At 41.0% G+C, this 14885-nt stretch overlaps 2 protein-coding genes across 2 annotated transcripts; one reads left to right on the top strand and one right to left on the bottom strand.

The window, feature by feature from the left end:
• Window positions 1-522: 522 nt before the first annotated feature.
• Window positions 523-1800, top strand: LOC134806756 (uncharacterized protein K02A2.6-like). The gene has a single exon (XM_063780077.1). It carries the CDS (start codon window positions 523-525, stop codon window positions 1798-1800), a length of 1278 nt encoding a protein of 425 aa, XP_063636147.1.
• A 6309-nt stretch (window positions 1801-8109) lies between these two features.
• Window positions 8110-13850, bottom strand: LOC134806624 (uncharacterized). The gene is made up of 3 exons (XM_063779951.1): window positions 13439-13850; window positions 11775-11791; window positions 8110-8927 (listed from the first exon to the last, which is right to left on the bottom strand). The coding sequence occupies exons 1-3, from the start codon at window positions 13743-13745 to the stop codon at window positions 8553-8555; spliced, it is 699 nt and encodes a 232-aa protein (XP_063636021.1). The 5' UTR covers window positions 13746-13850; the 3' UTR covers window positions 8110-8552.
• Between the last annotated feature and the right edge of the window lie 1035 nt (window positions 13851-14885).

Raw genomic sequence — 14885 nt, 5'->3', positions numbered from 1 at the left:
TGTCTGGTGTGGATGCACCTGCACTTTCCACACAGTTAGTACATATCTCCTCTTTTAAAAACCGCTTGTCCTTTATACACCCTTTGTGAAACATTTCCCCGCAGTTTCCTTTGCACCTCACTATATCGCCTTTCGACACAGCTATAAATTTCTTACACTGTCTACATATCACCATATTGGACACTGATTTAACTACTCAACGCGCTAATACGTAGATAAGGATAATAGGCGCGACCGCACGTCAAGAGCGCCGCGGGTCAACTGCGGGTCAATTTAGGTTTCGTTATCAGTAAACAAGGTGTACACACGTGTCCTGAGAAAATAGAAGCAATAAAAAAAGTTCCCGAACCAAGTAATATTACTGAGTTACGTTCGTTTATAGGCTTAGTAATGTATTATGCGAAATTTGTCCGAAATATTAGTACAATACTCACACCGTTTTACAAGTTACTAAAGAAGGGGGTTACTTTTCAGTGGAACCAGGAGTGTAGTGAGGCGTTTAGGAGAATAAAAGAAATATTAATGTCTAGTGAAGTCCTGGCTCATTATTCTCTCCATCTGCCGGTGGTTCTCACATGTGACGCTAGTAGTTTGGGGGTAGGTGCTGTGGTGTCTCACATTACGCCGGACGGCGAGCGGCCGGTAGCGTACGCGTCACGAACACTCAATGCAGCAGAGAAGGGCTATTCCCAAATTGAACGTAAAGCACTAAGTATAATATTTGGGGTGAGGAAATTCCACCAATATTTATACGGTAGAGACTTCACTTTACGAACCGACCACAAGCCTCTGGTATCTATTTTTGGCGAAAAGAAAGGAATACCAGTAATGGCAGCTAGTAGACTTCAACGGTGGGCGGTATTGCTAGCCGGATATAATTTTAATATTGAATATGTGCGCAGTGAGAATAACGCGGCAGACGCCCTGTCCCGTTTACCGGTAAAAAGATCGGTCGGTTTAACGAAAGAGGTTACGTATTTGAATTTTGTTCAAGATTTTTTACCCATAGATAAAAAAATGGTTCAGGTTAGCACAGAAAAAGATCCTTTATTAAGGCAAATAGTAAGTTACTTACAGGCCGGGTGGCCATTATCAGTAAACGATAGGGAGGTCCAACCTTACTTTTTACGACGAAACGAATTGTATATGGACAGGGGCTGCATGGTTTGGGGCTACCGGTTAGTAATCCCAGAAGTGCTGCGGGAAAAATTATTACGGGAGCTGCATGTGGGACACATGGGTATTGTAAAAATGAAGAGTATGGCGCGCAGTGTGATGTGGTGGCCGGGCATCGACGCGGACGTGGAGCGTGCCTGCAGGAGCTGCGGCACGTGCGCAGCGGAGAGCTCGGCGCCGCCGCGCGCGCCGCCGCAGCCCTGGCGGTACTTGACAGATGCCTGGACCAGATTACATATCGATTTCTTGGGACCCGTACAGGGTAGAACTTTTTTGATTCTTATCGATTCGACTTCTAAATGGTTAGAGGTTTTTCAAATGCAGTCGACCACGGCGAAATCCGTAATTAAGGTATTAAGAGAGACATTCGCGCGTTTCGGTTTACCACGGGAAGTAGTTTCAGATAACGGACCACCCTTTACGAGCCACGAGTATAATAGTTTTATGTCACATAATCGGATCAAGGTCACCTTTGCGGCCGCATACCATCCGGCGTCCAACGGGGCCGCGGAAGCGGCGGTCAAGTTGTGCAAGCGGGCAATTAAAAAGGCTATGCGGGATGGTGGCGATATAGATGCAGCGTTGCAGGCTTACCTTTCTAGCGTATCGAAATGTAGAACATAGTACCACAGGGGTATCACCGGCAGAGCTACTGCAGCGTAGGAAGCTTCGTTCCAGGCTAGACTTGTTAAAAGATGGATCGGTAGAAGACAGAGTCAAAGAACGGCAAACAAAGCAAGTAACTTACGCTGGCGGTACATCCAGGGAATTTAACGTGGGGGAAAATGTATGGTATAGGAACTATAGTGGGGGTAAGAGATGGTTAGATGGCAGAATTCAGGAAAAAACAAGTTCACGTAATTACATAGTTGCGGCGGAAAACGGTTCACCCATTCATAGACATGTGGATCAACTTAAAAGTCGCTGGATGAGCTTATATGAGGATCCGTCTCCATCATCACCAACCCAGGAGTCGGACGGTTTGGGGAGTGAGAGCAACGACACATCTAGTGTAACGGTTCAAGATCAATGCTCTGAGGAATCTGGTGGGGCAGCGGTGGCAGCTCCCTCACCACCCCGACCAAATAGGTCAGAACCCACCGACCCCCCGGTCAACCTTCCCCGGCCCACACTGAGACCTAGGGACAAGTTACCACTTGTAAAAAGATATGGTTTCGAGATAGACTAAATACTTTATCATCCTTTTAATGTACCTAGGTTAATTGTAATTTAAATACATGTTAGAAATAAGGGTGGAGGTGTAATATATGAGTATAATTATGAATGAGGGTAGAACCAATTCTCGGCGACAGATTAATGTATACCTACATATCATCGCTCTCTTTCAATAAATGGTTGTTACCAAGTGGACGTGTCTTGTGCTTTCTCTCTCTTCTAGAAGTTCCTGGATAGCTAGTGCACCCTAAGATACTTTCATAATACAATGCTCGAGAGTTGTTGATACACGTGTAACTGCAGCTCAAGGCTTAAGTTACACGTGTATCAACAACTCTCGAGCATTGTAACCCATTTTAAAGAAAAGCTAATACCAGTTATTCTAATATTTTTTGGTATGTTTTGACAACCCGACGTGTTGACGACTTTTAAAATTGTCATGTCAAAGTTGACAAAAAACTCTTTAATTAATGTATAAAACATAAACCCAATGATAAGGACGACAATAATTTTACGATAGTTGTCTCAGTTTTTTACCCTCGTACCACGACATTTCTTGTAAGTTTACTCGGGTAATTCCGAATGTCGAAAACTGTCGGATAATTCCGAAAAGAGACTTTTATTATGATGGAATTAAGGGTGATTTTCATCTGAATTTCGGAATTATCCGACATTCGGTAATACCCGAATACACCTTACCACGTGCGTTAGCGATATGAGTAACGACAATTACGCAGTACTTACACCCACTACATTGCGTGTGCGAATTTTGGAAATTTAATTGAGCAGTTAATTTACATAATTATGATTTACTACACGCAAACAACTGCTAATGGATCATATTATTACCAGTTTTAATAAAAGCCCGATGGCCGGTAACACACTGTATAGATTACATTGTCATCGTTAATAATAATTTCGATATATTGCTAATTTTAACAATTAATTTTATTTATATAATTTGCTCTGCCCATGTTGCCCTCCGCACGCCGAACATTGTTGCGTTTGTGCACCCTTCCAGTGCGCACTGTTCCTAACGGCTCGTCGCTTGCCCGCGCCCGCGCCCTTTGTACCGTCGCACTGCGTGACCTTTGGACCGCGCGGTCCATAACGCTCTGTACTGGCCGCCTCCGCCGACTGCCGCTTGTCCCGCTTCACCGCGGCCAGCTGATGCACTGCCGTTGCCATCATGGACGATGATAATACTCCCTCCTCTGTTATAGACCGGTCCTGTACCAGCGCCGCATGACTTTCCGCAGCTTCCATCGCCACCGCCATTTTAAATGCTCTTTCAAATGTTAGGTTATCTTCCGTAAATAACTTTTGCCGAATGCTATCATTACGGATACCACACACAAATTGGTCTCGTAAATTATCTTTTAAATTGGCTTCTTGAAAATCACAATCTTTTGTTAACTTTTTTAACTCCGCAGTATATTCTGCAATGGTTTCGTCACATCTTTGTGCCCTCTGACGAAATTTAAATCGTTCGTCCATGGTACTCCGTGTCGGCTGTAGGTGCTTTTTCATAAGTGCCACGAGGTCATCATATTTTTTTGTTGACGGTTTGTCCGGTGAACATAAATTTGCCATGAGTTCGTACGCTTCACTACCCATGACGGTGATTAAAGTTGGTACTTGCACTGCCGGCTTAACGTCGTTAGCCAAAAAAAATTGTCCCAAGCGCTCCACATACAAGTCCCAATTATCCTTATGGACATCGAAAGCACCAATCTTACCGACCGACATTGTCACTGCGATATTCACTCTCGTCCACTAAAAAAAACGTTTCACACGCGTTCACAGTTCGATTTCGTCGCCACTGAAGTATCTTAGGGTGCACTAGCTATCCAGGAACTTCTAGAAGAGAGAAAAAGCACAAGACACGTCCACTTGGTAACAACCATTTATTGAAAGAGAGCGATGATATGTAGGTATACATTAATCTGTCGCCGAGAATTGGTTCTACCCTCATACATAATTATACTCATATATTACAGTACCTATTGGCTTTATAGGAAACACTTCCCAAATTGACGACATCCACACAATGCTCGATTGATAACAGCGGCTTTTCAGCGAGTTCGTGAGAATAGGCCAATCGCCCCTGGTCAGCCTGAAAGGGCCATGCACGGGATTATGCCAGTGCAAGTTGAGGAAAGGATTCTCGAGCACTTCAGACAGGTACCAAACCAACGTCAAGTACTCGTATTATGTGGGGTTAATGTATTATTTTATTTAAATGTGGGGTTTGTATTTAAGTTTAATTTAGTTGGTAGTAAAGGCTTTATCAATGAGACCAGAGTGGCTTTAATTTGGTGTAGTTATCTTAAGAGTATCTTGAAATAAACTTCGTAATAAACAAAGTATGAAGAGCTGTCATTAGCACTTACTTGTCAATTTACTGTGATGTACATTGCGGGCAGTTAAAATTTTGTTAGAAAGTTAACGAAGTCTGAAATTTAGTTTATTAATTAAATTAATGTCATGGTTACATTATAGTTATACCATATTTTAACCTCCCTTAAAAAAAGCCCGGGTCCTGGTAACACACTGTATATATATATTTATATATATATATATTTCGGGGATCTCGGAAACGGCTCTAACGATTTCGATGAAATTTGCTATACCTAATATGGGGTATCTATGGAAAAACGCGCATTCGAACAAAGCTTTCCCAGTACGGTTACCATCAGTTTGTCACGGACATAAACGCCGTCGAGAACGTAATTTACTTTCTATACATCCCGTTTGCACTAATATGCGAGTGCGAGCGAGATGTATAGAAAGTAAATTACGTTCTCGACGGCGTTTATGTCAGTGACAAACTGATGGTAACCGTACAGATGTTTTGAATTAAAGCAAGTGTGTATTTACGGTAGACAATATGAATATATTGTCTACCGTAAATACATAGTTATTTGTTTTACAATGGGGCAAAGTTGTTGTTTAACTTCTCGTGCTAATACATACCCGAGCAAGCGAAAAGTAGGTACTTACCAAAATGGTTTGCCAAAATCACTGAGGTTGGTAGATGACGAGATAGTTTTTAAGAATCTATTCGTTAAGTTTTTGAATGAGCACTGTTTTTACTCAATGACTGATTTTTTTAATATTAAGCAATGACTTGTATAATTTCAATTATTTGACATATTTAACAATTACATACATCCTTTTAAAATAAATTATTTCTCTTGACATTTGATGTATTCCGTTATTTTTTTTCTTGCAAGCTTTTAAATTGACCACAAATAACTTAACCATAGATGATTATAGACATAGCCGTATTTTCGTTTTAGTTTTGGTTTGACATGTTCTAATTTCAATTGTAAGTTATTTGTATAAGTATCTGTAAATATGTTTTTGTAAATAGGTATGTCTTATATGTTCTGATTCGCATGCCTTCTGGCTAAATGCGCTGATACCTACATTCTATTGTATATGATAACATCTAATGTACGTGCATATATTTTTAGCAAATAAAATTTTGAGTTGAATTTAATTGAAAAATTTAACCACGAGAGTAGCGAGGGCGTTTCAAAGCACGAGAGTTAAGCAAACTTTCGTAGCGAGCGAAAATATTTTAAATTACCACACTAACGCGAAGAAAATATTAACTTGAAATCAAAATCAAATGAACGCTATTAAATATTATCATACAAAGTCATCACTTGAAAGTCTATTCCACCAGTCAACAACCCTACCAAATTACCTTGCCAGCTTGTTTATAAAATGCAACTTTCTCATTCGTTTTTGAAGAATACAGAGAGCCATTACTAGTTGGTGTGGTGGAATGGTAGATTGCTAACCAAGCTCGCACCGCACCAATCAGCGCGAGCTGCCGTCACGCTCTCGCGAGTACCAGAACAAGATCAAAACCAAAAGAAACGGCTTAGCCAGAATCTACCTCGTGGACTACAATATAATTAAATAATGGCTAACATCAAAAAGTGTGACCGAAAAACAAGCCAAACTACAAACTGTATCTTGATTTCATACTGAATTAATGACGTGAGGTCTGGTGAGCGGCGCGCATAAATGGTTCATCTCTAACAGCGCTCCGCTGCTATCGGGGAAGCCTAGTTGGTACCGTTTTTGCAGGAGTTTCGACAAAGCCATAAACAATACATTAGTTGCCTTCCCCATTATAGCAATTTAATTGTTTCACTATAACAAAAGAACTATAGATATCTTTGAAAATATTTTTGTTATTTTTTTAGGAACTTAAGTAAATAAAACATAATAAATTTTTTATAATTATTTATTACACTTTATCTCATAGTATAAGTACTAAGCCTACTACTACTAGGCTTGGTATATAAGTTGATATAATTTAGTACTTATAATTTGTTAATTTGTTATAATTTAGTATAGGTTTAAGTAATTAACATAATATTAAGGGAACGTATACTAACACTATGGACATGGTCTGAAAACAAATAAATTGATTGATAAACGTGTCCAATATTTGGCTGAAAATATAAGCATAACTCAAAATTTCAATGTGAAGTTAAAAAAAACACCTTTTTAGCAGCTAATATGAAGCTCAAGAACGTTTTGACATAAGGTCAATTAATGCGTCCAATTCCGTCATACGCGAAATTCCGTCAACAAGCGTTATTTTCTAAAACAGTACACAATATAGGGAATATTACGCAAAACTCTGCGTAGAGGGCATCACTAGCACAATCACAGGGCCTACCGCGAAACACGAAAATCGAAAGTTCGGTTTCTGCCTCTCTACCACTCGTGCCTATTCGATCGGTAGAGAGGCAGAGATAACGAAATTTGGATTTTTGCGTTTCGCGATAGACCACCTGTAAACAAACCGCCTTGATGCATCAATGTCATACTGAAAACTTGTCAAAAAACTGTTTAAGGCCTAGTATGTATAAGTTACTCAATGGTTTACTATGTGCACTAGTGCTGCACTCTTGCGGAAGAACATTGCAGTAATACTCCCTATTCGTAATTTCCTCGACAAAGCAGCGATTGCTGAAACTAAATGCTGAAAATAATCGCTGCTTTGTCGAGGAAATTACCAATTGTGTACTGTTATAGAATAAAAAAACGCATGTTGACGGAATTTCCTGTATGACGGAATTGGCCGCAGTGACCGGTATTGTGCGAAGATTAAAATTGTTCAAATACAAAAAATACATATAATGTTCTATAATAAAACTGCAAAAACTGGAAAAAGACCGACTGCCCTATTCGAACTTTAAGATAAGTACGTCAATAGGGAGTTTTTGCAGTTTTTCGTAAACTACGCAGGGAGCACAGGTTTTTTTTTTGCTTCCAAACATAGTCGGACTTTCCTCCAAGGACTCAGCTAATACAAGCATTACATCACGCTTTGCGTTTTTAGGTAAAATTTTATTGCTCCTGCTGTGTAGTGGAAACACAGCGTTTTCTTGTAACTGGGTCACAATTCTTGTCGTTGTCTTGTTTGTGACAACTCTGTCACAATTGTATTGTAGTCTTTAGTCAAAGAAAAAATAAAAACTAAATTTCACCCCATACAAAAAGCTCGACTCGGTCACATTTTTTGGTATCGTCTTGGGTCGTCCCATTCGTTTTTCGTCAAGTTCTTAAATTAATCCTATTCTGCTTTCATCACTCATTCTACATTGAAAGCCACCGACGACTGTGACGAATGTAGAATGAGTGACGAAAGGAGAATAGGACTAATTTAAGAACTTGACAAAAACGAATAGGACGACCCAAGACGATACCCATTTTTTGGGGACAAAAAACAAGACAACGAAAAGAATTTTGACCCAATTGACAAATGGTTCTTATTGTTAAAAATTTAATTTTCTACCTTGTTGTAATAACTATATGTATAATTAATTTCACAAATATCACACATTCGAGCGGTGGATTGTTAATTCAATTCAATTATTTATTTAATTCTAATTATAGAGATCTGTTGCGTCTAGTGCCTAGTTCGTAGTAGGTATTTAGTGAACCCAGGAGATCTAGACTGCTGAATGAAACGATAGCGGACTGTAACACTATTTTAATTGTAATACATTACAAAATAATCTTAATTTATTTTGACGCGACGCGATATATGTGCGTTTCGCGAGCCGTTATTTTTGCTTCTAACTGTCCCCCCGCGGACCGGCCCCCGGGCCCGTCGCCGGCTAACCGGTACGGTGACGTGACGGTGGACGTCATCGTAGTTGCTGTGGCTAATTTGATGCGGCGGCGGGTTTGTCGCCTACATATACTCCCGGCGTTGAAGAGCTTGGGTCTTCAAGATCTTGGATGGGTAGAGGACAAATTGTGTTGAAAGCCCGACGAATGACTCCCTTTTTCGTCTTTATGTCGGCTACTCTTGCGATGCCATCTCTGCCAGGCAGCACTTGGACGATGCGGCCGAGCAGCCACATAAGCGGCGGTAGATTCTTGTCCTTGATTACTACCATGGTTCCGACGTCGAGTTTGCCCCTTGAGCTCTGCCATTTGGTTCTCTGTTGCAGGCCAGAAATGTACTCAGTGGAGAACCTGTTCCAGAAGTGCTGTTTAAGGAACTCGATGCGCTGGTACCTTTGAAGTGAAGTAATCTTTAGGTTGGTGAGCTGAGGGTAAGGCAAAGACGTGAGAGGCCTTCCAATTAAGAAGTGAGATGGGCTTAAAAAGGATAGATCAGATGGATCATTAGAAAGTGGCGTAAGAGGACGTGAGTTTAAAATCGCTTCGATCTTTACTAAGCACGTAGCCAATAATTCGTAAGTGAGATGTGTAAGACCTAGGGTTCGTCGCAGGTGGTACTTTACGGACTTTACGGCAGACTCCCAGATTCCTCCGAAGTGAGGTGTGTATGCTGGGATGAAAGAAAAATTGATTTGCGCGTCGGCCATATCTGCCGCAAAGTCTTGCTTTAAGAGGTTCGAGAGCTCATTGAAGGTACCAACAAAGGTCGTGCCGTTATCTGAAAAGATTGCCTTTGGCTTGCCACGACGACCAATAAATCGGTTAAGAGCTGCCATAAAAGCCTCCTTGGTTAAATCCGAAACAAGCTCCAAATGAAGTGCCTTGGATGCTAAACACACAAATATGCAAATGTAGGCCTTTACGAGCCTACACCCCCTACCTTTGCGGTCAGCTATAAGAATTGGACCGGCGTAATCGGTGCCTGTTTCAAGGAACGGATATTCAAGGTGCAATCTTTCTTTCGGCAGGTTACCCATTATTGGTTGCACTGTTTCACCCTTCAAACGAACACATTTGAGACAAGTATGGACAACCTGTTTTGCCAAGCTTCTCCCTCCGAGCGGCCAGTAGTTAAGTTTTATAGTCGCTAGAAGTAGTTGAGGAGGCGCGTGAAGTAGACGTAAGTGGAACATTTTAAAAAGCATCCTTGCAAGATGATGCTTACTACAGATGACTATAGGATGCTTTATGCCATAGTCATAGAATGAGTTAACAAGTCGACCCCCGACTCTAATAAGCCCTGAATCAAAAAATGGCGATAGCGAACTAAGACGGCCTTTCTTTGGCAATGGTTTACCTGTTTTAAGAAGTTCGTACTCCTCAGGAAAGGAGTCTTGTTGGGACCTGCGAAGAAGTAGAACTGAAGCCGATTCTAGCTCAACTAAGGTAAGAGCACCGGTTGTCTTAGTATTCTCTTTTTTACAATTGTGGATGAATCTAAGAATATACGCTATTACCCGTTGCAGATTTGAATAAGATGATTTGTTTTTAATTGAATATTCTATTGGGTTATTAGAGTTATCAGGCGCGGGACATGCGACAAATGCTTTGGCTGGTAACATCTCGGGCAGTGGAGACTGGTTACCAGACTTTGGGGCAGTCGGCCAGTAGGCCATGTCCTGTTTCAAGAAGGATGGTCCCGACCACCACAAGGAAGAGTTCATTATGAGGTCGGCACCTAAACCTCGAGACACCAGATCTGCAGGATTCTCCTTTGAAGGCACGTAGCGCCAAGAAGCGGCTTTGGAGCTTTCCTGGAGCTCTGATATCCGGTTTTTAACAAAAGGACGTAATGAACAAGGAGAAGATGATAGCCAACCCATGACTATCATCGAGTCACACCAAAATACGCAATGGTCTGGTTTCTGAGTAAGTGACTCAAGAACCTTTGTGCACAATCTTGCGCCTAATAAGGCCCCGCAAAGCTCAAGACGCGGAATAGTTGTGACTTTAATTGGCGCGACTTTACTTTTAGATGCCAGTAGGTGAACACTCACTGAGCCATCCCCGGCCACGGAGCGGACGTACAGGCAAGCTCCGTATGCTTTCTCCGACGCATCAGTGAAGACGTGGAAATCAACAAACGTAGGGGTATTGCACAAGACCCAGCGAGGGATATGGATATTATTAAGATAAGGCAGAGTTTTTACAAAGTCTTCCCAGGATGTAATGATGCCTCCTGTAAGCGGATCATCCCAAGAGCACTGGTTTACCCAAAGTTTCTGCATGATTATTTTCGCCTGCACGATGCAAGGCGTTACTAATCCTAAAGGGTCAAAAATTTGGGCTATGACTGAAAGAATGTGTCTTTTAGTGACTACTTTTGGTAACGAGATGTCTATGCGAAATGTAAGACTGTCTTGAGCGCATCTCCAATTAAGGCCTAATGTTTTAGACAGCTCGTTCTCGCTGAGATCCACACATTCTTTCAGACATGAATCCTCACCAACGGCTTTAAGAATCTCTTTATTATTAGACTGCCACTTACGCAAGTGGAATTGAGCATTTTCCAGCGTATCTATTACATTACGACATAGTGCCACAGTATCATCTATAGAATGAGAGCCAGATAGAAAGTCGTCTACATAAAAATCCCTGGCGATCGCTTCCTTCGTTTGCTTGTCACTGGACTCTTGTGATAGCTGTAAGAGGCACCGTGTACTTAGAAACGGGGCTGATGACGTCCCGTAAGTCACGGTATTAAGGGAATAAATTTTAAGCGGCTTTGAAGGGTCTGCCCTCCATAAGATCAACTGAAGTTGACGTTGTTCGTCGTCCACAAGAATTTGCCGATACATTTTCTCGATGTCAGCTGACACTACATATTTATGTTGACGAAACCGTAGTAAGATGGAAAATAAGTCTTCCTGAACCCTAGGTCCTATTAACTGGATGTCGTTAAAGGATTTTCCTGATGTAGTGGCAGCTGAAGCGTCAAATACCACACGAAGCTTAGTAGTCGTGCTAGACTCTCTTAACACGGCGTGGTGGGGCAAATAATACGACGGTAATGAACTGCAAGGCAAAGTTTCACTCATGTGACCCAAAGCCTTATATTCCTCCATAAAATTTACATAGCGCTCCTTTAATAAGGAGTCCCTATCTAACCTGCGTTCGAGCGATAAAAACCTACGCTTGGCCATTCCGAACGAGTCTCCTAAAGCATCGGGAGATTCCTTAAGAGGAACGGTAACCACAAAGCGCCCGTCTTTATCTCTCTTAGTAGTTTTATTAAAGAGTTCTTCACATGTGTTTTCGTCCGATGTGAAGTCATGTTTCGGGGATATGGTATCAAGTTCCCAGAATTTCGTAAGAGTAGTGTCAGTTTGTTTGTCAGTCAAGAACAAGCAAACTGGTTTGAAAGGGGCTGGTTGATCTATGGCGCCTACTAAGAGCCAACCTAGCCTTGTCTCAACGAGGAAGGGATCATCATCTTTGCCTAAGATAATACGATTGGTGCCGAGAACTCTCCAAAAGATTTTAGCCCCAAGAAGAATATCAATGTCAGCGGGTTCAGTGTATGAAGGATCGGCGAGGCAAATTCCCGAAGGTATGGGTACGTCCGTTGCGTCAATGTATGTATAAGGTATTGGTGACGTAATGTCGGACAATATGCTGCACTTTATGTCAGTGCTATAACCCCCATCATATGACTCCAATTTAAGAGAACATGATTGGGTGATATTTGATTCATGCTTCTCAAGCATGGACACTGTAGTGTTGACTCTTTGAATCGGCAGTTTCAGTTTCTTAGATAAATCCCTAGTTATGTAATTAGATGTACTGGCATTATCTAATAAGACCCTAGCGCTGTGCAATTTTCCCTCACTATCGCGCACCTTGACTAGGGCTGTTGAAAGCAAGACATGCTCGGATTCATCAATATTGTGGGCATTCGCGGAAAAGGCTAAGTGTTCTGACGCGGTCTTAGGTTCCGTATGGACGTGAAGAAGTGTGTTATGCTTGGTCTTGCAATACTTGCAGTGACTAAGTTTACACTTACTGTCGTTATGACCGGGACGTAAGCAATTTAGGCATACCTTAAATTCCTTTGCCTTAAGCACGCGTTGTTCTACTGGCAATGCCCTGAAATTTTCGCAATTGAAGACGTAATGAGCTTTATTACATAAAGGGCAAGTTACGTTATATGTTTTAGGTTTATTAACGTTACTTGCTGAAGCCAGAAGGCTTTTTGGTTTATTGTTGACAGACGTGTCCGTCCTAACCCTGTTATGCTTGGCTTCTTCTAAAGTTTCCAAAAGATTGCACCTATTGGTAAGAAACGTTGTAAAATCGCTAAGTGTAGGAGGGTTTGTCAACTGGTTCCTATGTTCTTCCCATTCCCTACTTGTAACTCCGTCTAATTTGGCTGCCATTATGTGGATAATTAATGTATCCCAATGTTGTACGGGCTGGTCTAAAGTTGCTAAGGCATTTAAATTCTTTTTAGTGTTGTCAACAATCTGTCGTAAGGCTATACTTGACTCTTTATGTACCTGATCAATATTAAAAAGTGCCTGCACATGATTATTGACAAGCAACTGTTTGTTGTCGTATCGTTCACAAAGGAGTTTCCAAGCGGCATCGTAGTTATCCCCCTTAAAGTCCAAACTCCTAATTACCAAAGCCGCGCTTCCATGAAGAGAGGCGCGTAGGTAGTGAAACTTGTTAATATTGTCGATACTTGTCTCAGAATGAATTAAGGAAACATAAATGTCTTTAAACTCCAGCCAATTCTGATAGCCACCGCTGAAGTGCGGTAAATTAATTTTTGGCAACCTTACATTGTTGTGCTTATAAGACACTACTGTTGGGCATTCATTGGAGCCTACCTCGGATTGAACCTCCTTGGCGCGCTGGCTGCGATGCCTGTCCACCAGCTCCCGAGCGGCGGCAATCTCTTTGTAGTAAGACCGCTCGAACAGCTCGCGTTCACTATATTGCTCGGCAGGATCCTCAGTCAGCATCTCCAATTCGCTCTGGTAAGTATCAAAAGAGTTGTACGAATCATCAAGTTTTTTAATACGCATGTCTAATTCCACTAACTGCGAATCACTTAGTTGTTCACAAGTTTTCGCAGTATTTAAATAAGCTATAAACTGTGTAAGCTTAGCCTTAATTGAAGCGCGCTTCTTTATTAATTCTTTGCATCTGACCTCGGTAGTCATTATGCAGTTATAAGAATTAAATGAAACAATCTTCTAAGTACTATAAGCGCCAAGCACTACCCTGCTGAAAAACTAACAGCAACAATTTACAATTTAATTTTAGGCAATATTTGACGATCCTGATGATATCTTATAGCAAGGCAAAAATAACAATGTAACTTTTGCGGTGCACTTTTTTGTAGGCGCTGATACTTTTTAATGTCCGACACAACTTGTGCTATTGCTAAAAATTTTCATCAGGGTTTCAACTTTACTATGCAATAATTATTGTAGGCATGGTATAATAATATACTCCGCCTGGTACTCCATTCCCGTCTTTTCTAGGTCACCTAACTGACACGGGCTTACGTCATCATGCGACAGCGCTATATGATAATATGCGATAGCGCTATATATAGCGGCCATGTTGTTGTGACGTAGCCCCGTGTCACTCTGGGAATGGAAGACCATGTTTTATTAGACTATTGTGATATTTCATAAGATTTAAAGAATAAATTATAATTATTTTGTGTGCGTTATGTTAAACTTATGGCATTCAGTGGGTAGTGATTAGAAATGTGATTTGTGTTTACCCGAATATTTGTTAATTAATATGTCGGTAGTCGCGAAAATGACCCTACTCTCCTACCCGCCAATTCAAATGATGAAAAAGTATAAATGTAACTTACCATGAGATGGAAGGGGCATTCTCGCTTTGGCGCTTGAACCGGTAACATTGAGTAGGAAGGCTTACTGCTTGTTAAGTTAAGAATGTCGAAAGTGTTGAAGTAGGAACTTAGAGTAAAATAAAGGCAATTGATTGTACGAAGGACTTTGATTCATCACAAGTCAGAAGTGGTAACACGGCGCCCATAAAAGGACCAGAACGTGTGAGTACCTAGTATATCTACATATACATATTTTATATACATACATATTTTATATACTTACTCTGACGTTATGGTAGTAAGTTTTAAGTTGTGTAATGCTTATAATCTCAAAACCTGATTAATAATATGCAGATACGCGATCATAGTCAAGTTGAAGTAACGAAGTAGACTTGTTACGTAATTTATAACTCTGCGGGTAACTTTTTACAAGAGTCATATTACGATTATGTACAGTGCAGTTACTACTGCACTGTACATAAGATGTTATTTT

Source organism: Cydia splendana, chromosome 3 (assembly GCF_910591565.1).
Source record: "Cydia splendana chromosome 3, ilCydSple1.2, whole genome shotgun sequence".
Classification (NCBI taxonomy): Eukaryota; Metazoa; Arthropoda; class Insecta; order Lepidoptera; family Tortricidae; genus Cydia; species Cydia splendana.
The sequence above is the reverse complement of the archived record's forward strand: the minus strand, read 5'-3'. Positions and strand labels throughout refer to the sequence as shown.